Raw genomic sequence first — 27,285 nt, 5'->3', positions numbered from 1 at the left:
ATTTCCTCTAGGAGTTCCAGCTCTCACAGAACTTACATTCTAATAGAGGGGAGGGGGATATTTAAAAACAAACAAAACACATAGCCAGCACCTAGAGTCTGTAAGTCGGAAAGAGAAAAACACATATCATATATTAACACATATATATGGAATCTAGAAAAATGGCACTGATGAACCTATTGGCAGAGCAGGAATAGAGACACAGACATAGAGAATGTACTTGTGGACATGAAGTGGGTGGCAGTGGGAAGGAGAGCATGGGACAAACGGAGAGGGTACACTGACATTTATACGCTACCAGCTGTAAAATACATAGGTGGTGGGAAGGTGCGGTATAGCAGAGGGAGCTCAGCTTGGTGCTCTGTTATTAGAGGCATGGATGGGGAGTGTGGGGGAAAGGCTCCAGAGGGAGGGGATATATGTATATACATAGCTGACTCATGTTATTGTACAGCAAAAACTAACACAACATTGTAAAGCAGTTATACTCCATTAAACACACACACACAGAAACACCACCAGCTTATTATATGGCATATCAGCTGGTAGTAAATGATATGGAGGAAAAAAAATGCAAAAAGTGATGTGGAGGAGTTGCTGATATGTTCATGTAGCCTGGTCAAAGAAGTCCTCTCAAATTTGAGCAGGGGCCTGAAGAAAGGAAGGGAGCAAATCCTACAGGTGCAGGAGAGGGAACAGCAAGAACAAAAGCCCAGAGAGAAGGAAGGCCTGGAGCTGTCCAGGAACACAGAGGAGGCTGAAGTGGTGACTGAAGCAGTAAACAAAGAGCGCAGAAGGCTTTGAGCACTCACAAGCGATGCAGATAGACTGTGGAGGACTTTGAAGACCCTAGCAAAGGATCTGGGTTTTGTGCTAAGTTGGGAAACCATTGAGGAGAGGAGTTATGTGACCTAACTTCCAATATTTTAAAAGCACACTCTGGCCCCAGAATTGAACGTGATCTCTAGAATGGGAAGGGAAGAATCAGATAGGAGGTCATTTGTTATAATCCAAGTGAAAAGTGATGGTGACTTTGACCAGGGTAAAATTGGTGCGAATGGTGAGAAGCAGCTAGAACATAGGTTTTACTTTGAAGTTAGAGCTGAAAGGATCTGCTCAAGGTATGGTTGAAATGAAAGATGTAATGAAAATAATAATCAAATATGACTCCAGAATTTTTACTTGAGCCTCTGGATGGCTGGAATTGCCATTAAGAGATAGGAAAGATTAGACAAAGATGTTGGGGTATGGAAAATGAGGAGTCTTTTATTTTGTACATAGAGAATTCAAGCTGGCTTGAGGAGGGTTTTTCAAACTACAGAGTGTATCAGAATCACCTGAAGGGCTTCTTAAAAGACAGGTTGCTGAACCCCACCCCTATAGTTATTGGGGATTTCCCCCCAGAGAGATTTATGGGATACATAAATTGCATTTCTAGCAAGTGTCCAGATGATGCTGATGCTGCAGGTCTTGGGACCCCACGTGGAGAACCATTACTCTGGTATTGGGTATATCTGCAGAGAAAGTAATGGCACCCCACTCCAGTACTCTTGCCTGGAAAATTCTATGAATGGAGGAGCCTGGTTGGTTGCAGTCCATGGGGTTGCTAAGAGTCAGACACGGCTGAGCAACTTCACTTTCACTTTTCACTTTCATGCATTGGAGAAGGAAATGGCAACCCACTCCAGTGTTCTTGCCTGGAGAATCCCAGGGAAGGGGGAGCCTGGTGGGCTGCCATCTATGGGGTCGCACAGAGTCGGACACGACTGAAGCGACTTAGCAGCAGCATGGTCAAGAGAATGCCCAGATAGTTAAATGAGAAAAATTACATCACAGGTGCTGGAATGTTCTTTGTGTCTTACTGTGGAAGCACCACCTTAGAGCTAAGATCACAGAGTATTAGCTTCTGCCAAAATGAGGTACAACAGTTTCTGAGTGCTGATCCTACTTTTTATTATGTCACAAAGAACTCTGTGAAAGTGAGTACTCTGAATGGAACTGCTCTTCCAGCACATAAAGAGTTAACCTAGGCACTTCCTGCACTCTCCCCTCTGGCTGGGTATAATTTATGCAACTGGAGCACAAGCACCAACCACTACCCGCCCCCCACCCCCGCCTGTTTCCTGTGGAGAAAGATATGTTTAAGAAATTAAGTTTTTCCTTACAGATTTACATTTAAACATCATACTGTGCTTTTTAAAAATTTCATATTGGAGCACTGGTTGATTTAACAGTGTTGTGTTATTTGACCCCATACAATAAATGTGGGTTCTCTAGATACAAACTTAATTTAATAATTGTTTTATCCTGAAATTAATCCTGTGTTTAAAGAAGAAAAAAAGTTTTTATGATAAAGAAAAATACTGAACAGTTACCTCTTTAAAAAAGTTACAGTTCATATTTGCAAAATAAAAACCACATGCCTATGGCTTCCTTGGTGGCTCAGATGGTAAAGAATCTGCCTGCAAGGCGGGAAACCTGGGTTGGGAAGCTACTCAGGAGGAGGGTATGGCAAGCCACTCCAGTATTCTTGCCTGGAGAATCCCCATGGACAGAGGAGGCTGGCAGGCTACAGTTCATGGGGTCGCAGAGTCAGACACAACGGAAACGACTCAGCACATGTAATAAACAGTTTTTCAATAATGACCACGACAGGCTATTTAATAGAAAAGCTATTTTGATAACCATTTTTATTATACTGGTGGCTTCTAAATATTTTTGACCATGGCACTTAGTAAGAAATACATTTTATATCACAAATGATCGTGTATATAGTCACTTACTTATGGAGACATATATGTGCATATATAGAGATAGAAGAAGAGAGAGAGATATATCTATACATAGATACAGATATAAATATCTGAAGTGTTCCATGAAATCATTTTCACCCTGAATATATGACAGATATTTCTCATGCTATGCTTTATCAATTCAGAAAGTGCTGATTTTGACACACTAAACTGAGAACATAGTCCACAAGGACTGTGCAATAACACATTTTGGGAAACACAGACTTGCAGATTTAAAGACAAATGAATGGCAAGTTCTTGATAAATCAATTTATTATCTATAGGAATCAATTGTTATCCTTAAGAACTCCTCTAGTAAGATTTTTTTTTTTTTTTGCCTTTCTATGCTGCTTGTGGAATCTTAATTCTCTAACAGGGGATTGAACTCAGGCCCTCAGCAGTGAAAGCAGAGTCCTAACCACTGTCTGCTGCTGCTGCTAAGTCGCTTCAGTCATGTCCAACTCTGTACGACCCCACAGAAGGCAGCCCACCAGGCTCCTCTGTCCCTGGAATTCTCCAGGCAAGAATACTGGAGTGGGTTGCCATTTCTTTCTCCAATGCATGCATGCATGCTAAGTTGTTTCGGTCGTGTCTGACTCTGTGCAACCCCATGGACAGCAGCCCACCATGCTCGCCTGTCCACGGGATTCTCCTGACAAGAATACTGGAGTGGGTTGCCATTTCCTTCTCCCCCTAACCACTGGACCACCAGGGAATTCCCTCCATTCACTTTAAATAAATAGTTTTTGGGAATACATTAAATGCAAGGCACTGCACCAATGAATAAAACATCATCTCAGGGAGGATTTTGCTTTTATGCTATCAATTTCCAAGAGCTCATGCCTTGTCTCCCCAAAAGATTTACATTTTACAAGAACATCTCAAGGTTTTATAAGGAAGTGTAGTTATTTCATCCTCCCTATAAAACAAAAGCTTTACTATATTTGCCTCTAAGGAAATTAAGTTTAATTGACTTAACCAGGTTTAAGCCAAGATTTCAACCCCATCAGTCCAACAGTATATGCTAAGTCGTTTCAGTTGTGTCCAACTCTTTGTGACCCTAGGGACCACAGCCTGCCAGGCTTCTCTGGTCCATGGGATTCTCCAAGCAAGAATATTGGAGTGGGTTGCTGCGCCCTCCTCCAGGAGATCTTCCCAACACAGGGATCGAACCCACATCTCTCACATTTCCTGCATTGGCAGGTGGGTTCTTTACCACTAGAGCCAACTGGGAAGCCCAATGTATAGTATAGTAATGGATAATTGGGAAACACAAATAACCCCAGATTGTAGCTGATCAAATGGAATATAATGTTATTTCTCTCCCAGCAAACAGTCCTAAGTAGGATTTGCTGGTGGGGAAAGGATACTCTCTGCTCCATACAGTCATCCTGGGATGCAGGCTACTAGATTGTCTACCGTCTTCAAGCTTGGCTTTCAAAACCGTTCTACTCATCAGCATCCCTGCTCCCTGGAGAGGGTGAAGGGCATGGAGGAAACATGTGAAAGGTTTTAGGGTGAGAGGTGGACTGTCATATATAGCCTCCCATTTACCTTTCATTTATCAGAGCTAAGTTACCTGGTCACACCCACCTGCAAAGAAACCTTAGATATATGGTCCACTCCTGTGCCCTGGAAGAAAGGAGAAAATAGATTTTGATGACTTAATAACAATGTTACAAAAATCTTTCTTTAGGACTATTTAGCTCAACATTTCCAAAATGAATATGATTATGAATCTCTTATCTTTCAGCACCTATGAATTCACTGTAGAATATAACATACTTTGGGAAAAACTGCAATCTGGAGACTGTGAAATACCATAATGAAAAGAAATCTAAATTTCCCAGCATGATAGATATTTTTAAAAACTTTTTAAAATGTTAATTTAAAAAAATTATTGGACTATATTTGATTTATAATATTGTGTTAGTTTCATGAGTACAGCAAAGTGAATCAGTTACACATATACATATATCCTCTCTTTTTTAGATTCTCTCCCCATATAGGTCATTACAGAGAATTGAGTAGAGTTCCCTCTGCTATACAGTAGGTACTTAGTTACCTGTTTTATATATATATATAAATATATATGAATTTATATATATATGTTTTATATTTATATATATATAATACTATATATATATATAGTATTAGTCATTCAGTTGTGTCCAACTCTTTGCAATCCCATGAACTGTAGCCCATCAGGCTCCTCTGCTCATGGAATTCTCCAGGCAAGAACACTGGAGTGGGTTACCATTTCCTTCTCCAAATACAGAAAACCATGTAAAACAAATTGTACAATTTAGTTATCAGGCAAACACTGTTGAAAACAGCCACCCAGGTTAGGAAATAGGAACTTGCCAGTGACTCACAAAGAGCTTCACAGGTTATATCCTCCTCACTCTGGTAAAATTAAACTCTGCAAAGACTTCTATGATAATCTTTTTTCTTACTTTCCTTTAGATCTATAGTCTGAGTGGGCCAGCCATTAAGTTCAAGCCTGTTTTTACATATGCCTTTAAATCTCCTTTAACCTAGCTTCTTTCATTGCTTTCTTTTTTTCCTTCCCAGCAATTTACTGGTAAGGAAATCGGTCACTTTTTCTACTGAATTTCCCAGTATGTCTCTTAAATTGCATCCTTGTGGTGAAGTTTAACATGTTCCTCTGTCCTTAAATTTCCCATAAATTGGGAATAGCATGCAAAAGCTTAATCAGAATCATGTCTTTGGCAAGACTCCTTCATAGAAGATGTGCTCTTTCTCAGGAGGCACATAATGTATGGTTATAGCTTTTTATGTGCTTGCTTAACATCAATGGTCAAAGTTTAAAATCATTATCATTTAGGAAACAGAAAATGGCAAACTTCCAATTCTATTATCCATTCTCATTTACTTGTGGGAGTACTACTATAAGGAGAAAATTTTGCCCCAACTGATATTTAATCACCTACTGCTCTATTATGTAATAGAAAAGACAAGAAAATACTTATTCACTGTGTATTTACCTGTTTTCACAATGAGGAGGTGTTTACCTAGCATCTTTGAATATATGTGACTATTTTTGTATCATAATGAAATCATAGATTTAAATAAATTTGATGTATTTTAACCATTTTCAATTATCACCTCTACCAATGCTCAGATTCTCCTAGTTGTAGTGTTTTTTAAATGTTTTCTATGAACACTTGAGTAAAGACTCTGGTGGCCTTTGTTAGCCTCCTTGTTATCCACTATGGTGTGATGTTTCAAGCCTATTTTATACATTTTCTTTGCCAGACTTAGAATCAGCAGTTTCTCTCTAAAAATCCCTGGCTTCTTTTAGTGGAAATGACTCTCTGGTGCCACAAGAAGAACTTCAGGGATACTGAACTTACTGGGTTTCACAGCTGCTAGACCATTTCAGTGAGTGGAATTTTGAAGTATTCCACTATGCTATTCTTTCCTTTAGTTTGAAGATGAAATACTTCTTGAGTTCATGTTATGTACTAAAAGTATTTACTTAAGTTCTGTCTTACAGCTATATCTGCTTTATTTTATGCTAAAAATCCACTTTTTCAAAGATACTGGAGATAGAACAGAATATTTCATAATTATGCATTTGCCGTATTCCATATGACACAGAAAACACTCCTTATACTCCACCAACATGAGTTAAAATGTAACAAAATTTTAAATGGTCATATCTTTTACATAGGTTCTCTCATTCTTTAACATTTGTATTTTATCTGTGTTTTATTTTTGTGTTCTTTCATATTTTGTCATTTCCGAAATGACCAACCACTTATTTTTGAAATAGGAGTTTTCTTCTGTTTTTGTATGCATGTCTTTCTTCTGCAGTTTCTTATCTATGGAGATGTTATTCTTTCATCCACTTTTTTCTCTTAACACCATTTTGTGGGATTTGAATTTGACTTCTTTCTTCACGTATTTTTCTGGGAAATCAATTTTTGTGAACTTTTAGAAGCCGGTGTGATTGAGGCTTGTTTTTACCTAATTTCATTTTCATGGTCCAGGGTTCTCTGCTTTTGTTTGTTTGCTTTGAGTGGTCAAAAATTTAGTAGATTCATGAAATTTACTGTATCTGTTTTCCTTCCAACTTTGTTTACTGGCCTTTCTTTTCCTTCACTACTAATCCTCTTATTTTGAGCAATCTGGAAACTCTTCGCACCAGTTTCTTTTCAGTGCAGAAAACTGTCCTGGAAGGCAGTTTTGGCTTATAGTGTTAAGAAATCATTAGATTCAGGTTGCATCAGCCCCCAGAAACCTGTCCATGAATTCCTTATATTTGGTTGCGGTTTAGTTTTCCAGTTTGGTGTTTTGGGGTATACCAGACACCCCATTTTTACCGTCTCCTTTCCCCTGCTGGATGTTGATAACACACAGGTTCTGTAGCTTCATTCCTTGGTCCCCTCCTATTCAATGTTGAGGTTTGTGAAGACAACTTGTCATTAATTTTACTGAGCATGTAGGTGGTCTAAATGGTTTTGATTTTGCTTGCCTTGTTGCACTGTGATATGCAAAAAATTTTGTTTCACTTTTTGTAACCATTTTCTCGGACTCTCTGAGGAATTTTCCTTACATAGTATTGTTATACTACTTGGCATCTTTTATCCCACTTTTTCAAAAAAAACAAGACTCAACTTCATAGCATATATATTCCCTTTTTTGCCTCATGAAAGGTAGAGAAAGGGCTAATGAGCTAAATGGAGAAATCATCTCAGAATTCTCAGAATTTTCCATTCTTTAACAGAAGAAAAGCCTTGGGTTTCAGTATCTGATGAAAGCTGACAAGGCCAGGCCTTGGGGATTCATGCTTTCCTCCAGACAAGAAATTTAGAGAGTGAGTTAAATTCATAAGTACCTGGACTTATGCCAGGTTTTATTAAATTATCATTGTTAATATTAATAGTTCAGTGTTATAAAAATACAAAATTATATATTCTTCATTGGATTTATTTAGGATATAGCATCTAAGTTATCTTTCATTTTTATATGGGTAGTTTAAAACTCATTTACTGTTATAATTTATTAATTTAATGGTAGATTCTATTATTCTGAGAGCTGTCATTTGGATTTTATGGAAAAAGTATGGGAAGGAGAGAAAATATTATATTCTCTTTTTATCAAGAATGCAGACCTATGGAGAAACCTTACATTTAGGCAATGTGATCATAGTCCAGGGTTAACCATTTGTCGCTAAGGGCAGTTTACAAAACTCCAGTCTTATTACCCAGGAAGAAGCAAATTATCCTACACCAAACATTTATTATTTAGTTTTTAGGATAATCAAACATTATCCTATACCAAACATTTATTATCTACATACTGTTGTCAGAGACAGAACAAGGCTCTCAATGTCCAAGAAAATTAAGACACACATTCTCCAAATAGCCCATGGGAAGGAATGCACACATATCAATACAAGTACAGTGGAAATGTTTACTTGATAAGGTGATTCCACGTATAAGGGTGCAAATAAATCAATGGAGGCTCTCAGAGGGAATATCTGGTTTACTTTTGACAGATAAATACAAATACTCAGGTCAGGCCCAGGGATAGAGGCCTCATTGCTAGAGAGAAAAAAGGTATGAAGATGCAATATTACATTGGAAGCTTAAACTTTAAGGTAAGTAGTCGTTTTCGAAGTTTAAAAACCTAATCTCATAAAGGACTTATATACTAGGTACTATTGGTTCTTATTGGTCATCTCCTTCCCTAGCAAATAAACTTTAGCTATCTAACATTGCCCTTCATAATGAGATTGGTTTAAAGCTGATTTGGGGTTTGTTATCCACACATCACATTCTCACTTCTCTATTTAGGAAGTTGACAGTGTCTTTTTATGAATATTCTAGGGGAGAGGAGATTCAGGTTTATATTTGAAGAGTTTTGATCTAATCAAGAAATCATTTAGATATAAGGCTCCTTTGTTATCCATTTTTTTCTTAGCCAACCCCATCTGCCTTGTGACCTAGTCATTATTTTATGAACTTCCTATAAAGAGCTAACAGAGAGAAAAGAGTAAGGAGAAACACTAATTCATATATTAGTCATTAGCAGTGCTAGGGCGATTTTTATAAGTTAGAATATACAGATACCATCTGAGATTAGGTTGGATTGTGTTTGTGGATTTCATTCACCTTCTCTGCCTGTTTCTCTGAATAGCGTTAGTAAGAGAGTTAGCTGCAGTGCTGGTTTTCAGTAAATTAATTTCTAGAAAGTGATAATTAAAGTCTATATGGTTAAGAATGAATGACAATCAGAGGGTATCATTCTAAAAGCATATGTAGAGACTGATAAGAGTGTGAGGTTTGAGGGAAGATAGTCTTAAAACTACCAAATTATGCTCCTGCCCCTTTCTCACCCAGGTCTAGATGAAGAACTGAGATATAGAATATATAAGTGAATTATTCAAAGTTATAGAATTTGAATTTTGTGTACATATTTTCAAGTGTGTTATTTTCTCTTTTGCTTTATTTGGTGGTTTAGACTAAGCAAGTTCATAAATCTTATACACATTGACCTTGTTCAATCATTGATTTTTTTTAAGGTAGAAAAGTAGTAGAACACTAATCAGGAGTAACTTTTAAGATGCTTTTATTTTCTTTCATTGGTAAATCATTGAAGTTATCACTCCTTCTCATGAGAACAATCAAATTAATTGCTGAATTAATAGTAAATTATTTGTAAGCATTAGCGTGGGATTCCTTTGCAGATAATTAAGAGTAATTACCTGGTTTCAATGGCCCTTCTTGATCATCTAGAGGCAATTTGATGTAATTAAAATGTAAAAATACTTTATAAGTATTGACAGATTATCCAACTATAAAGTCACATAAATAGTAAATGTGTGTCAATGGCTCCAAGCATTTGAAAATAGAAGAGAATTTTGTAGCATTTTTCTATATATTTCAGTGTATTCTAACATCATCACTTTGCTTAGCAGCCAAAATTAAGTTTACAGGTTGTGTTCTTGCTACAGTGTCTGAAAAGGTAAAGGAATAAAAGTTTAAAAAATCCCAAATATGGCAATGATGGTTTGATGACATGAATTCAGAGACTTTTCTCTTTCCTGTGGTTTAAATATCTATAAGCCTCTAGATTTCTGGATCTGAATTATGTTGTATATAATGGTGTTACCTGAACAACCGCTGTGTAAAATATATACCAGAATTTTCAGGGAGTGACACAGGAAGTAGAAATCATGGTCTATTATGTCCTCAAAGAATTTATAAAGAAAAGGAGGAGATGGAGTAATAAAGAAACAAAGAATGATCATACAAAGGCAGATGTGATATATATGTTTATGTTTGGAATCAAATACTGTAGAGTAATTCTTGAACATGGGTGGAAGGTTTCTTAGGAAGGAAGAGAAGAACTTGTCATTATTAAAAGAAAGACTGGCAATGATGAAGTCTTGATTAGTGTTCTGAAGAAGAAGCAGGAGGAGAATAGGATATAGGATATGGGAAAGGAGATTATTCTAGTCGGGAGAGCTTCTGAAGGTCCTCTGTGAATAGAGCAGATGGATGACAGATGGCAGGCCGGTTTACCTGGCTCAAGAATGTCATATGAATTGAGGCGATAAGAGGACATGCAGACCCATAAGTAAAGTGATTTTTGTGGGAGGTTTTTGAAGTTCGGGCAACTGCATGAAGTGACTAATCTTCTGTGGATCATAATGCCTCCCAAATAAGTGGAAAGTTTTGTTATATTGGCAATACTGATTTCATAATTCCCTCTCTTTGTTCTGTTTTTAAAAAATATTTTCTCATTAAAGTGTTCTGCGTGGTTATTTCTTTGGGGCTAGACTAGCCGGAGGCATAAGGGACATTGTCTTCCTTTTCTCATTCATTTATACATTCAAAATGTATTCATCTCTTGCTACCTGGCAAATGAATTTGAGAGTACAGAGTGTGTTTAGTGGGTGAAAATGGTCCCCACGTGCCTAATTATTCATCATAATGTAGAACAAGAGTTGTCAGGTAGAAAAACCAGACACTACTTACATTGAATCCCATAATGATTTTATTTTCTAAATATTCTGTTTCATACTCTATTCAACAGTCTCTTCCCTGTAGGTGTTGTACATGTGCCACCATGTATACAGATCAGCACATTCAGTTTATCAACAAACATGAGTTCCTGTCTAACTCTGCCTGCTCTTTGATTTTCATAGTCGTGTGATCCACACACAATGCAGAGAAGAACCCGTCACCTGCTGAGGCCCTCCTTGAGCTCGAGGACGTGTGCTGAAGACTCACAGGTGCGGCCCTGCCTTCTCAATGAAAATTGCTTCCAGTTCCAGTACAATCTAACAGGTATGGCTGTAAACCACAAACCATGGAATCATGCTGTCCTAGAATGCAGCTATCTCACGGCTTTTATTATTTCAAGAAACTAAAGCTTGTGATGTACTCGCGCAGGCCTGACTGGACAGGGATATTTTAGAGACCTCCTTATTCAGACACGGTGTACTTCAGTGTCTGAAACTAAAGGACTGTATAACTACATTGATCTGTTCCCTGCAGCAATGATACACAGAATGCCATGATGTGTGGAATCAGGTTAAGTCTCAGCATTGACTTCATTACTAATAACCAAATGGCCAGCTGCTTCAAGGGGCAAAACAGTTGTCTTTTTCTGAAACAAATTTTCCACTGAGGTCACAGTGGCACTACTGAGATTTCTCACGTAGAAAACCTCTAGTAAATTCTATGAGACTGTCTTTATAGGTGAGAGTTGACCTGTTGTATTTGTCCTTTTTGTTTCATTAAAGGTCCTTTAGATCGTTAGTTTTCATACTAATTTTCCAAAAATACAATAAAGTTTGCTTTACTGAAAAAGCATATCTTTAAAATGCTGATTTTGCTATACATGGACTTGCTCTTCCTATTTAACTTTTAGATCATCTACAAAATATGAAAAATATTCTTAAGAGAGGTTCTCCCTGTTATATGATTGAGGATCTCTTTTTCCACCCACACCAAAATAAAAATTTTTTAAAGAATTACTTATGGGATGATTTATTCTAACTCTAGCTGTTGAGTTTGTAATACAGTTAGCCAAATCTACAAAACCTTCTCTCATGAGAGAATAATTTTATTAAAGTGAGAGTTTTCAAAATGGCCCTTTTAATCATGACTTCTTTCCCTTTGGGGGGTACCTTTCTTAGCTCCACTGTACCAAATATACCAAATGGTTTAGATAATTATATGTATTCATTGAAAATATCTTCAGGTTGATATCACAGACTAGCATCATTTCTGTAATTTTTTTCTTTCTCAATTACGCCCAGCAAATAGATAATTCCAAACTTGTCCTTTGTGCTTAGTTTTTTTCCTTTTCCTACCTCAGCCAACTATGAGATGATTTCTATAAACTATTTGGCTTCTGACCTCAAGAAAACAAGTTCACTTCTATTTGGTGATCTGATTGATTGATTGTTTTGCAATTAAAGAATTGCATAATGCTTTTTGAAGCCACATAGAAATGGTTTTAGGATTCTGTGTACACTATTCTCCACTGATGCAGAGAATCAAAGGTTTGTTGTCTTTTGCTCACATGGAAATAACTTTGAAACTTGGTGTGGTGACCCTATGCCCCTAGAGTGGAGCACATGCCAGCTGAGTGAGAATGCTACCTGTGGACAAGGCATCAGGACCCGCCTTCTGAGCTGTGTGCGCAGTGATGGCAAGCCCGTTGCCATGGAAGAATGTGAGCAGGTAAGTTATGTGTATTTGTACCCCACACCCATGGCTTTTTTTTTTTTAAATAGTGTTCTGCAACCTTCACAATGCTTACTATAAATGACCCTCCCAATTTCTTCTCATCACAGCTTATCAATTAGAGTAAGAGGTACTAGTATTATACAGTTACATCTCATGAGTTTGAACTTATTTACAATGACAGGAAAGGTCATTTTGCATTGGAGAAATGGGTCCATTAAAAATATAGTTCTTCATTATTTCTAAGAACTTATTTAGATGCACTTGCTTGCCAACTAACAATTGACATCAATTGACTCTAAAATCGATTTTTAGTATTGGGCAGATTCAATTTTCCTAAGTCGGAAACACTGTCCCTTGCATGTAAGATGCACAGTGATACTTGCTATTAGAATACTCTGCTAATTTGCTAAGCAAATGTTTGCTAGGTAATAAACACAGTGCATTTTTCATCTTAAAATAAGCTAAATGTCTCTCTGCCAAGTTGGGTAGAGTTGGTGGGTTTTGAATTTTTGTAATTTTATATTTTTCCCCATCACAAAATATGTGGAATTTGGACAAAAGCTATAATCAAATCTCTTCCCAAATGTTGACATTTCCTCCCCAACATATAAGTGAAATGCACTATGATGGCAGTTTAGAAACAAAGATGACCATATGCTATCACATTATAAGAATCACTAAAACAGTCTTTGGAATAATTGGAAATGTGTGGGGTCAGTGAACTCAGGTTTCACAGGAATGTCTTTAGCAAACTGACAAAATAAAAGTTGTCTTATTCTCCTTAGATAAGTAGAGTCCACAAGTGACAATTAAAATTATCAGAACAAAACCTCCTCACTGATCCAGAGTTAACTTTATTAAGTATTACCATAACATCTCTTTCAACCAACAGTATCACCATGGACCAACAGTACCCCTGAAACTAGACCATGTAAAATCAGATGTTCCTTTTAATGAAATTCTGAGACTGGTTAATACAGAGTTCTCTCTAACAAGTGTCAGTGATTTATTTTAACATTTTGTTTCATCTCCCTCTCAAGACTGTTGTCTGCTTCAAGAAAAATAAATCGCCAACCTACAACAACTCAAATAAGTCAAAAATATACATTTAGTGTACATAGTAAATCTTTCCTTTTGATATAAAAGCAATATAAACTATTCATTAATAGAAAATTAGTTTATCTTCTTTCTAAATATCACATGCTCAACAGATATTTAAAGTCCCAAAGTATTAACCTAAGCAGAATACCCACATGTCTCAAGTGGATCAAAGATCTTATGTGGTCATTTCTAGTTTGCCCATATAGTAAGTAATCATGCTGTAATCAATAATTTTCGCTCAGAATGGACATTGCTAACATGTCCATATATTGAATGTTAGCATTTTCCTCAATCACATAATGTACAATTCCTAAAACTGAATATTTTGGTATTCTTTCTGTGGATGATTTACTCTTTCACTAAGACCTCTGCTACACTGGCCATTAGAAAATGTGGAATTTTGCCTAGATGTGGGTTTAAGAGAGGACAAGAGGGAAAGAAACAGTATCATCAGCTTTTCCCTTGATTAAGATCATGTTTATGTTTTTAGTTAATTGGTCTTTTTTATGAACTTTAGATGGGTTGTTGATTTCAGTTTTATTTTTCTACTTATTGTTTAGCCTAGGTTGCTGTTAGTGTGAGCTCTCTATATATTATTGGTCTATCCAGAGGGCAAGATGCCTGAATTTAGCACTGAGTCATCCCTCTGGTTCCTTGCTGGCTGAGTGACAGGACAGATCTCTGTGTAACATAATTGCCTGCTTTCGTGGTCCCTTAAATGTGGGTCTATTCTAAAGTTGAAGGTTTTATCAAAAGAAATTTGGACTGACAAGTTTCTATGTCATGAAGTAAGGATCATCATTTTTTTAGACTTGCCATCAGTTTCAATAAGCCAGGCTATTTTTCTCACAAAATCATAGCAAAATTATTCTCACAGAATAGAGATTATTATCCCACAAAAGGATAGTGATTTGATTTGATGTTGTGATGAATTCTCCAGTACAATCATATTTCCTTCCCATCTGCAGCGTAACTTGGAGAAGCCGCCGAGGATGAACCTTCACTGCCTGGTGGAGTGTGTGGTCAACTGTCAGCTCTCAGGTTGGACAGCTTGGACAGAGTGCTCACAGACTTGTGGCCTCAGAGGTATGTGGCTTTCCTGTGTTGGTTTCCATGAAACAGTTCAGTTTTTAAGTATCTCTTTGTATGTCATAGCTTGATAAATGGGCATAAGGCATGTTGGCCACATGAGGCTGACCCAGGGGAGCAGAGAAAGGGAGCCTGACTTCTTAACAGTCCTTTTGTTTTATTGTATTTTATTTATTGAAGTATACTTCACTTACAGTGTTGTGTCAATCTCTGCTATACAGCAAGATGACTCAGTTATACACATATGGACATTCCTTTTTTTTAAATATTCTTTTCCATTATGGCTTAGCATGGGATACTGAATATAGCTCCCTGTGCTAAATTGTAGTACATTGTTGTTTATCCATTCCATATATAATAGTTTATCTCTGCTAATCCCAAACTCCCATTCCTTCCCTCCCAAACTTCCCCTTGGAAACCACAAATCTGATCTCTACGTTCATTTCTATCGTATTTTGGGTTCCATATATAAGTGATATCATATGGTATTTGTCTTCCTCTTTCTCATTTACTTCACTTAGTATGATAATCTCAAATTGTATCCATGTTGCTACATATGGCATTATTTTGTTCTTTTTTATGGCTGAGTAGTACAAGGCAGAGGGTAAAGAACTGGCCTGGTAACAGTGGCAGACACCAGAGGGGGCACTGGCCCTGTGAGATGGTGTTTATGCTGAAGGTCCTAAGTTCAACAAACTCAAAAAATGTTGACCTCCATGGTTTTTGGAAGAAGTGTGTGTTATATAAGTCAAACTGGCTCCTGTATCAGGTAACCCCTAATAACAGTGACTTTGTATCATACTGTGCTGTGCTTAGTCGCTCAGTCGTGTCCCACTCCTTGTGACCCTATGGACTGTAGCCCACCAGGCTCCTCTGTCCATGGGATTCTCCAGGCAAGAATATTAGAGTGGGTTGCTATGTTCTCCTCCAGGAGATCTTCCCAACTCAGGGATCGAACCCAGGTCTCCCACATTGCAGGCAGATTCTTTACCATCTGAGCCACCAAGGAAACCCAGAACTGGAGTAGGTGGCATATCCCTTCTCCAGGGAATCTTCATGACACAGAAATTGAACCAGTGTCTCCTGCATTGCAGGCAGATTCTTTACCAGCTGAGCTACCAAGGAAGTCCCTAGTATCATGGGTTAGAGACTAATTTTTCACTCACGTAAAGGGAGGATAGTTTCTGCTTTACAGAGTCCATCAAGAACATAGGTTGATGGAGGCCCTACCACTTTAACACAATCAAATTTTTCTGGAAGGTGATATCAAGCTGGTCCTGTGGAGGTTTTCATGGATCAGGGTGGAAGTTGTATACATCTCTACTATCTTTATTCTACTGAATAAAATTTGGTCCCATTTCTTCAGTTCAGTGCAAGATAGCAGAGCAGGAAATGTAGTTTCTGGATGAGCAATCACTTCTTAGCAACAGTATTATGGAGGAAACAGTTCCTATGGAGGAAAGGGAGAATAAACCTTTGCTGAACAAATAGCAATTAATACCAAAGTTCCCAGGTAAGTAATGCACAATGGCAGGGAATGCAGAAGGCAACTGGTGCTTGGGAGCTAGGTAAATGGCAACATGGATGGCACTTGAGCCATTAGGCTAAAGTAGGGACCAAGACATGTGTGCATGTAAAGAGAACATGGAGAGTGTACCAGGAAAGCGCAGAGCTGAGGTTTAGGATAGGTTTCTGATCCCCCAAAAGAATTATAGTTTATCTAAGGTAAATGACCCGGAGAAGGCAATGGCAACCCACTCTAGTACTCTTGCCTGGAAAATCCCATGGGCGGAGGAGCCTGGTAGGCTGCAGTCCATGAGGTCACTAAAAGTTGGACATGACTGAGCGACTTCACTTTCACTTTTCACTTTCATGCATTGGAGAAGGAAATGGCAACCCACTCCAGTGTTCTTGCCTGGAGAAGCCCAGGGACAGGAGAGCCTGGTGGGCTGCCATCTATGGGGTCACACAGAGTCGGACACGACTGAAGTGACTTAGCAGCAGCAAGGTAAATGACAGAAATTTGGAGTAGGGGCCTAGGGAAAAGCCTGCTGTATAGGTAATCACAAAGTAGAGGAGGAGAAGAAAGAACTGCGTGTTGCAGGAGTCATGGAATCTGGTAGGGAGATGGGGCTAAAAACCCTGGATCTGATCACCAAACAAAGACAGTTGGAAGGAATTTTTTAGATGCTCTGTGACTGGACCACTGGCACTGGGATATGGGCTCATCTCTAAGCTACTCACAAATGAATATGCTGGGACTATTAATACTTCTCTGCCTTAGTTGGGATTGTCTGAGGCACTGAGGCAGGATACAGCATGGAAGAGGGGCTCCTTTGTGAACCCCTCAGAGCCTGGAGAGAACAGAGCTGACAGCAGTACTCAGGATATGTGTTAGGAAAACGTAGCTAAGGAAATTGAAATTTACTTCCTCAAAGAGCATCACTCGAAATGAAAATATGAGGCTCACAATGCCCAGTGATAACAACATGCCATTTCCTGCACATCTGAGATCCTGTAGAAGCACATCAGGAAACCAAGTGGTAAATCTTATAACCAAGATTTCAGTGAGTGACCTAAACTATTTTCTCAATTATTCTGATTGGCAGCATGGTGTAGTTTCCAGTTAGGCATCCACTTTAAGATTGGGTAAATCCAGGTTTGAATTGTAGCTTTTTAGGCAAATGACTTACTCTTTCTGAGTCTCAGCTTCTTCATCTCTAAAATGGAATTCATGCACATTAGAGGCTTTGTTTAGGATTTGAGAATTAAATGCTAGGAAGTATATGTAGCCATAGAGCACAGTATCGGTGTTTATTGTGTGTTAATGTTCGTCTCCACCCTCCTACCCACCAGCAGGAAAGAGTTTTATCAGAGACTCCCTCAGATTTTATAAAGATTATCCCACAGACTCACTTTCTCTCATCATCTACTCTCACATCTCATCCTTCACCCCACTCAAATTCCATACATTAAAATCACAACCTAAGCAATGTTTTGAAAAGGCAAATCTGAATAATTGTTTTTCTACTGACTTGAGTCATTTATCCATTAAATAAATACTAATGTGCCATTCATAGTACAATGAGTTGGACATAAAGCAGTGAGGGGAAAAAAGACAATTTCCTGATTCCCATGATCCCCTGATACCTACGATCTAGTTGAGGGACAACAGACACCAAGCGAGTAGGTAATAATATGTGGAAATGAAAGCACTAAGTGACAGAGCACTAATTATTTGCATTAGCAATGTGAATAAATGGTTGCTACCCTGTCCAGGGTGAGCCACCCTGATTATCCCACAGCCAGAAGCCCTGTAGCCTTATGCTCATGGGCCTCTGCCGGGAGGTGTAACTCTCACAGCGGTAACAAGTCGCATAAAAAAGCAGAGAAAGGATGAAGTCCTGTATGGTGAGCACAGACCACAGGACCTGTAGGATCTCACAGTGCCTGTCTGTTCCCACAACCTTCTGTTATCATATTGGTTCTCTGCTGCAATGTAGTATATTTCAGTCATAATCTTGAGTGTCTGCTTCCTTACACTTTGCCTTCCATGGAATATCTCACTGTTACCCCACTATCACTCGCTACTACTTTATTATGTATAAATTGGATCAATTTTCATATCTGTCTAAGGAATCAGTGATCTTGTTTGAGTTTTTCATGGGTGAATCCCTCTAGTTCCCATCAAACACACTACATGGCTTATCAGGGAAGTCTCAGCTAACATTTGTTATTGCCCACGTGGTTCTGCGGGCTCCCCAGGTGGTACAGTGGTAAAGAATCCACCTTCCAGTGCAGGAGACACAGGGGACATGGGCTTGATCCCTAGGTCAGGAAGATCCCCTTGAGAAAGGTATGGCAACCCCCCGCCCCCAGGATTCTTGACTAGAGAATCCTGTGGACAGAGGAACCTGGAGGGCTACAGTCCATGGAGTCACAAAGAGTTGGACATGACTGTGTGATTGAGAACACACAGGTGGTTCTGGACCATAGGGGGAAAGCTGGAAGGGGAAGACTTGATCACAAGCCCAAAGGAAGTCAAACCCTGCTAGTGGCTATTTTCCTCTCTCTCTAATTGACATCAAAAGTCTTAGGTATCATTAATCCAGAATGTGTTGAATGCAAGGAACACATTGTTTTTGTCCCCAAATCTTAATTCTGCCACTATACAAAGTCAGTGAAACATGACAGATCTTCATGTTATGAAGGTTATGATACACAACCTTTGAAAATGGGACCCCAAATTGTAAGTTTAGTACCATAAAATATTACTTTGATTTTTTTAAGGAGTTCTGTTAGTGCTGTGGACTCATCAGACCTTTTTAGTCTAGTAGAAAAACAAAAACAAACAAGGAAAAGCCCTTTCCAAGTCTGAATCCCACTAGTGGAGATTTCTAGGCAATTAGAGTTTGAACTTAAATTCATCTTTTCTAATCTTTAGAATAATAAACACTCAAAAGTTCCCTAAGGAAAGTCACTGTGTGAACTAAGGCACAGAATGAATTGCACAAAGCACTTGGAAGTCATGTGATAGCTTCTACTGCACATAAATATAGTACTAGTTACAAATCATTTCTAGCTAGCTTCTAAGGGTCTGCTAGGATAACTTCTTGGGAATCCTTTCTTGACCTTTAGATTCTTTGATCTCCTAAATTAAGATGTAATAATGTCTTTTAAAAAATATTCCATAATCCTGATATTTGGCAAACCCTCCAGGAATCTAAATGTATATGTCCTCCATTTTCTTTCTTTATTCAATCAAAATGAATGAAGTTTACACCTATTATTCTGACACCAACTGGTGTATACTTTCATTGTCAAAAGCGATACTGCAGAAAAGAAATTACATGGAGATGCTCCTATTCTCACTTCTGTTCTTGAAGGCAGGGCTGTAGAGACGTTTACTCACATATTTCATAACTACTCATTGGAAGTTTCCCCAAAGCCAGGCATTCTCCCAGGAGCTAAAAACACACTGTGTATCGAAAGGATAAGATCCCAGGGAAACAAAGTCCCCTGACTTCATAAAACTAATATTCTAGTAGAGAACTAGATGGCAATGATAAGAAAGACAGGCAGATGACAAATAAATAAGTAAATATACACAGAGGTAACATGCATCAATAAGTGCTATGTTAAAACAAAAAAGTCATGAGACGGAGAAAAGCAAGTATTTGCAGGGAAGTGAGGGATGAAAGAAGAGAGGCCACGAAGGAAGTATTTCTGTCAGAATTCAATGACAAAGTGATGCTGTTCATGTCATTGGTGTTTTCTTCACTAGATTTTCAGGGTTTAATCTCACAAGCCTTTTTTGCATACCTGTTGCATCCAAGGCTCTATATCAGGACCTCCAGACAACAATATGAAAAGGACTATTTTTCTGATTTATTTGTGCCCAGTCTTTAAGAAATAAAATGAAAAGTACAAAGAATAGGACACACAGCCCTTGAATTTTTAGGCTCTTCATGGGTTCTGTTCTATTCCTTTTATCCATTCTATTCCAGTCTATTCTATTCCATTCCATCCCACCAGCCCTCAAGCTACCTCCCCATTCCAGCCTTCCAGGTCTAGTCTTCCAGCACTGCTCTCCCCTGATCACTAATCCCTGGCAGATAGAGAACTCTGTATTTAAACCATGCCTTAATCCCCATGCAGCACAGGCTGAAAGCAACAAACAGTGAATAGTCAAAAGCCACAACATGTGGCACAGATGAGCTTGTTTCTTAAGAGACTAAACTCTTGGCGCTGGAAAGGTTGGAAGCTATCATTGAAAAACATCTGTGCCTTGTCTCTTCTAAAACGGTGTGCCCGCAGCTGTCATTCATATGAGCTGCTTTCTTTTTTCCAACTAGTAATGGCAGTGGGACAGGGACCACAAGAGGAGACAGAGTTTATTTAGTCACATTCACGTATGCAAACAAGTTGCTTGGGAGTCTGCCTTCAGCACCTGCTGCTCTCTGCTGATTTCTTTATCAAAAGCAAATGCACACAATTGTCTCCTTTTAGGAAGTCACTGGGTTGTCAGGCAAATCCTGGTGAGCTGGGTGTTCCAGAAGCTTCCCTAGAGCCACACTTTGCCATCTAAACCAAAGAACTACCTTGATCTAAGAGGATATTTTGAAATGAGCTCTTTCTTTATTTCCAAAAGTCTGGATTATGTCTTTAATGTGCATCCGATGCTTGGCATATACCTTCTAATTGTGTTAAAGATTTCAAGGTCAGAATAGCTTGAATCTAATTTATTTCATGTTAAAGAGAGACCAATTCTAGGTTTCCACTAAGGGATCCTTTTAGATAGATTTCGAAGATCAAAGCATGTACTAGAAGAGCTTATTTGGATTAGTCATGTTCTTTGTTGAATTTTCATCCATTCAGTTTTACGCTGAACTCCCTAAATTTAGCATATCATGAATTATTCATAATTATTATTTTAACTGATAACATTCCAAGAGAGTTATTAACCCCTTATGATTTGTCCCTCTTTCATATTTTAATACAGTGCACATGAGTTTATAGTTTTTTTCTACACTGTGTAACCCAGCCTGCCGCTTGTGTGTCCCAGATGGCATATGATTATCCTGTCAACTCTAACCCATAATGAAAAAATAATTTTATATTAACTGCAGAGAATCAAAAGTTTGTGATTCCAGCTTTTTCCTTTTTTTTTTTTTTAAAGATTTTATAAGGCAAGCCAGTAACCTTCATTTTTAGTGTCAGGATAAATTATGATCACTGTAGTATCCTTGATCATATACAGTCCAATAGTTATAACAGCTCAAACTTATTTACTATATCAAACAATTAGTTCCTATGACAAGGAACAAGGGGCTAAATTGTAGAATGGAAAAAAATAAAGACTAGACAAGAATATCTAGTTTTCAAGGTGGCTTTTCCAAAGGCAAGTTGTAAGACTCTTGAGCCACAATTTGTAGACCTCACTTGAACTTTTATCTGTAAAATGATGAATATTAGAATAACTACTTTTTAGTATCTATTGGCCAAAGGGAGTTATTGGTGCCAGGAGTATTAGAATAACTTTTTATGAAAGTATTATGAAATTATAGCCATAATTGTACAGGTAAGGTGACAGGCAATTAACCCGCTCAAGGTCACGCAGCTTGTCAGTTGCAGAGGAAAGATTTGAACTCAAGTTGACTTCCCTAGTGGCTCAGACAGTAAAGCGTCTGCCTGCAATGCGGGAGACCCAGGTTCAATCCCTGGGTTGGGAAGATCCTCTGGAGAAGGAAATGGCAGCCCACTCCAGTATTCTTGCCTAGGAAATCCCATGGACTGAGGAGCCTGGTGGGCTACAGTCCACGAGGCAGCAAAGAGTCGGACACGACTGAGCGATTTCATTTTCACTTTCAGATTTATCCTAAGCCCCATTTTCTCTATTGTGCCCCTCCACATCTGACACTGTATATGTAAGTGTTTGCGTTAAGTACATGGCCCTGGGTTGGTTACTAGGTTATTTTATAAAAATTCTCACAATTTATAGGGATATTTAAGAACAAGCAGAAGAAATGGATCACAGGTTGAAACACAAAGGGCAGTGAGGGTTTTAAGACTCTCTGAATTGTAAGCCTCCTAAATGTATACTTGTTTCCTAATTGACAATGTTGTATATTATCTAGTCCATCTAATTGGAATATAGCTGTGGGGAACCAACCTTCTAGATAGGGAATGTGTGAGTCTGATGGACAGAAGAGATTTATGATTGCCAGAATCACTTTCTGTGACCTTCTTGTATTGCATCCCATGGAGAGAGCCTCATTGAGGGTATTTCTGCTGTGTATTAACAGTGATCTCTTAAGTTTTGACACATTGGGTTTGAAATGTGATTGTTGGGAATGGAACTGAAAATAAGCAACTAGAATCAGTTCAGTCACTCAGTCATGTCCAACTCTTTGCAACCCTATGGATTGCAGCACACCAGGCCTCCCTGTCCATCATCAACCCCTGGAGCTTGCTCAAACTCATGTCCATTGAGTCAGTGATGTCATCCAACCATTTCATCCTCTGTCATCCCCTTCTCCTTCTGCCTTCAATCTTTCCCAGCATTGGGGTCTTTTCCAATGAGTTAGTTCTTCACATCAGGTAGCCAGAGTATTGGAGTTTCAGCTTTAGCATCAGTCCTTCCAATGAATATTCAGGACTGATTTAGGATTGAGTGGTTGGATCTTCTTGCAGTCCAAGGGACTCTCAAGAGTCTTCTCCAACATCACTGTCCAAAGCATCAGTTCTTTATGGTCCAACTCTCATATCAATACATGACTACTGGAAAAATCATAGCTTTGACTAGACAGACCTTTGTGGGCAATGTAATGTCTCTGGTTTTTAATATGCTGTCTAGGATTGTCTTTACTTTTCTTCTAAGGAGCAAGTGTCTTTTAATTTCATGGCTTCATTCAGCATCTTCAGTGATTTTGGAGCCCAAGAAAATAAATTCTGTTACCGTTTCCACTGTTTCCCCATCTATTTGCCATGAAGTGATGGAAAAATCATAGCTTTGACTAGACAGACCTTTGTGGGCAATGTAATGTCTCTGGTTTTTAATATGCTGTCTAGGATTGTCTTTACTTTTCTTCTAAGGAGCAAGTGTCTTTTAATTTCATGGCTTCATTCAGCATCTTCAGTGATTTTGGAGCCCAAGAAAATAAATTCTGTTACCGTTTCCACTGTTTCCCCATCTATTTGCCATGAAGTGATGGAAAAATCATAGCTTTGACTAGACAGACCTTTGTGGGCAATGTAATGTCTCTGGTTTTTAATATGCTGTCTAGGATTGTCTTTACTTTTCTTCTAAGGAGCAAGTGTCTTTTAATTTCATGGCTTCATTCAGCATCTTCAGTGATTTTGGAGCCCAAGAAAATAAATTCTGTTACCGTTTCCACTGTTTCCCCATCTATTTGCCATGAAGTGATGGGACCAGATACCATGATCTTAGTTTTCTGAATGTTGAGCTTTAAGCCAACGGTTTCACTCTCCTCTTTCACTTTCATCAAGAGGCTTTTGAGTTCTTCTTCACTTTCTGCCATAAGGGTGGTGTCATCTGCATATCTGAGGTTATTGATATTTCTCCTGGCAATCTTGATTGCAACTTGTGCTTCCTCCAGCCCAGCGTTTCTCATGATGTACTCTGCATATAAGTTAAATAAGCAGAGTGACATTATACAGCCTTTATGTACTCTTTTTCCTATTTGGAACCAGTCTGTTTTTCCACATCCAGTTCTAACTGTTGCTTCTTGACCTGCATACAGATTTCTAAGGAGGTAGGTCAGGTGGTCTGGTATTCCCATCTCTTTCAGAATTTTCCACAGTTTCTTGTGATCCACACAGTCAAAGGCATTGGCATAGTCAGTAAAGCAGAAATAGATGTTTTTTCTAGACTCTCTTTCTTTTACTATGTTCCAACAGATAGAATGCATACTCACTATTATGGAAAAATCTGGAACTCTATTTCGAAGCAAAGGCAAAATTGCCTAATCTTCTGCCCTTAACAGACCCACCTCTCTTCTGTGATACTGTGGTCTATCTTACCCTCTAAAATGTGGTCTTGTTACTTCCTTGCTCCACTAACCTCACTCCCAAATACATGGTCATGGCTGGAGCTGGTCTCTTTTACTCTGAATAACTTATGAAATCTTAGCCTTGCCTAACCTGAGTGTTCTTTAGGATAAAAGATGTCTGGGTGCCTGTAGCAATTTTTAGACAAGTCAAGGAGTCCCTCTATAGGGGAAACTTGGGGCTTTCCTTAGTTGGTAAAGAATCCACCTGCAATGCAGGAGACCCCAGTTCAATTCCTGGGTCAGAAAGATCTGCTGGAGAAGGGATAGGTTACCCACTCCAGTATTCTTGGGCTTCCCTTGTGGCTCTGCTGGTAAAGAATCTGCCTGCAATGCAAGAGACTTGTGTTCGATCCCTGGGTTGGGAAGATCCCCTGGAGAAGGGAAAGGCTACCCATTCCAGTATTCTGGCCTGGAGAATTCCATGCACTGTATAGTCCGTGGGGTCACAAAGAGTTGGACATGACTGAGTGACTTTAACTTTCAGGGACTCTAGCTCTGAATGCAGGAATATTACTGCATCTTCTGTCTCTCGTGATGTCAAACATATGCTGAAGATCCATCTTTAGCTAGCAGCTCAAGACAATAATTTTTCTCCACCCTGTTACATTAGAAAATAACCAAAAAAAAAAAAAAAGAAAAGAAAAGAACCTTGATCCCAAATCCATGTCAACACAGGATGTATACTTAAACTTGGCACTTAAAAATAAATTTGGATAAAAATTCCTTGGTGATGTTTGTGAAAAGTAGTAAAAAACAGATGTCCAGCAGAAAGAACTGCATGAAATTAACTGAGCATTTTATATACAATCTAACTTCCTGCTTCTTTTGGAAATTTACTCTGACAAATGCCCAAAAGTGAATGAGTTGTCACAGAGAAAGTACTAGTGACATAATTTTAATTACCATTTTTTTTCTAAAGGAAAAATGAAACACATGAATATAGGTAACACATTTATTGCAGACGGTAGACCTAAGTGTACTTCTCAAACTTGTTCAAGTGGCCTTGAACAGATATCATCTGATACCTGACTTGGACCAGATAAAATTTGTTGGAAAACAGATGATTTTGGAATTGGACCTATTTTTTGTTATCATCCTTCTTGTTGTGTGACTTAGCTAATTATTTAATGTCTCTGAGCTTCAGTTTACCACATATGAAATATGAGACTGGGATTCTTGTTGAAGTGATAGATTTGAGGGGCATGGGGAGAGTGGGTGCTTTCAGGTGAAGGGAGGCAAAGAAATCAGATGTAGGAAGAGAAAAGAACTAAGCAATAATATGCTATATCATCTCTATATCCTAGATCACTGTATTCACTCAATTAATTTAGGCCCTTCCTCCATAATGAGGAATACTTTTATAATGACCGGTAGAATTATACAATAAATTGCCTTAACCACAGAAACATATGTGATTAAAATTGGTTAATAGATTGGCCATTAACAACGTTTTTGAAAGTATCCCTTTGTTTCTTTTTCATGTATTTTGTCATCTGCTAGTATTTTCTACTGATTAATATTAGGTTGTTGTTCAGTTGCTCAGTCGTGTCTGATTTTTTGAGACCCGATGGACTGCAGCATGCCAGGCTTCCCTGTCCTTCACTGTCTCTCAGAGTTTGCTCAAATTTATGTCCATTGAGTCGATGATGCCATTTAACCATCTCATCTTCTGTCACCCCCTTCTCTTCCTGCCCTCAATCTTTCCCAGTATCAGGGTCTTTTCCAATAAGTTGGCTTTTCACATCAGGTGGCCAAAGTATTGGAACTTCACCATCAGTCCTTCCAATGAATATTCAGGACTGATTTCTTTTAGGATTGACTGGTTTGATCTCCTTCCTGTTCAAGGGATTCTCAAGAGTCCTCTCTATCACCAAAGTTCGAAAGCATCAATTCTTTGGCACTCAGCCTTGTTTACGGTCCAACTCTCACATCCATACATGACTATGGAAAAACCGTAACTTTGACTATATAGACCTTTTTCAGCAAAGTGATGTCTGTGCTTTTGAATATGCTGTCTAGGTTTGTCATAGCTTTTCTTCCAAGGAACAAGTATCTTTTAACATCATGGCTTCAGTCACATTCTGCAGTTATTACAGAGCCCCCCAAAATAGTCTCTCACTGTTTCCATTGTTTCCCCATCTATTTGCTATGAAATGATGGGACCAGATGCCATGATCTTAGTTTTTTGAATGTTGAGTTTTAAACCAGCTTTTTTACTCTCCTCTTTCTCCCTCTTCAGGAGGCTCCTTAGTTCCTCTTCACTTTCTTCTGTAAGGGTGGTGTCATCTGCATATCTGAGATTACTGATATTTCTCCCGGCAATCTTGATTCCAGCTTGAGCTTCATCCAGCCCAGCATTTCACATGATGTACTCTGCATGTAAGTTAAATAAGCAGGGTCACAATATACAGCCTTGATATTAGGTAGCCAAAATATTAGGTGCCAAAATTTTAGGAATAAATTCATAAGAGAAAATACTTAAAGGCAGAAACATTTTATTCAGTAACCTAATTTTTTAGTGCATGTCAGGAAGGACCATCATCACAGTCAGACATGACTTAGCGACTGAACCACCAAGAAGGACCATCATCACCTTAAGGTCAGTGACCCTGAACATCATCCTCTGTGGTGTAGGTGAGCCAGCCCCTATAGATAACAGCTCAGGAGGACAATTCCCTGCCAATGACTGTGCACCTGCCTTGAAAATTTAACTCATATTAAAACAAACAATTCCTAGGTGGAAAGCAAACTCGTAATAATAATTTTCAAATCACATTCTTTAAACGGAAAGTGGCATCACATGCTGATGTTTTTGTATTTCTTATGTCTGTGGTGCATTGGAGTATATAAGTATATTCATGTGAAGTGCTTAGACATTTTATTTAATGATCTGTTTAAAGTTAAATAAGTATGTTCTTCATATGCTCTATTATTCTTGTTTCCTTTCCAGTTTCCTATACAAACATATTTGCATTGTTTGCTTGGATCTTATTCAAA

The 27,285-nt window shown here is 38.4% G+C and overlaps 1 protein-coding gene across 1 annotated transcript in view; it reads left to right on the top strand.

Annotated features, from left to right (window-relative positions):
• THSD7B (thrombospondin type 1 domain containing 7B) overlaps nt 1-27,285 on the top strand; it is an 899,070-nt gene that overhangs the window by 837,656 nt on the left and 34,129 nt on the right. The window contains exons 17-19 of the mRNA XM_052635756.1: nt 10,975-11,116; nt 12,405-12,520; nt 14,596-14,713. Coding sequence (XP_052491716.1) covers nt 10,975-11,116; nt 12,405-12,520; nt 14,596-14,713 — 376 coding nt within the window. The remainder of the gene's footprint in view (nt 1-10,974; nt 11,117-12,404; nt 12,521-14,595; nt 14,714-27,285) is intronic.

The sequence above is a fragment of the Budorcas taxicolor genome, chromosome 2 (assembly GCF_023091745.1).
Source record: "Budorcas taxicolor isolate Tak-1 chromosome 2, Takin1.1, whole genome shotgun sequence".
In the NCBI taxonomy this organism is placed as follows: domain Eukaryota; kingdom Metazoa; phylum Chordata; class Mammalia; order Artiodactyla; family Bovidae; genus Budorcas; species Budorcas taxicolor.
Note: the sequence above shows the minus strand (reverse complement) of the source record. Positions and strands in the feature narration are given on the sequence as shown.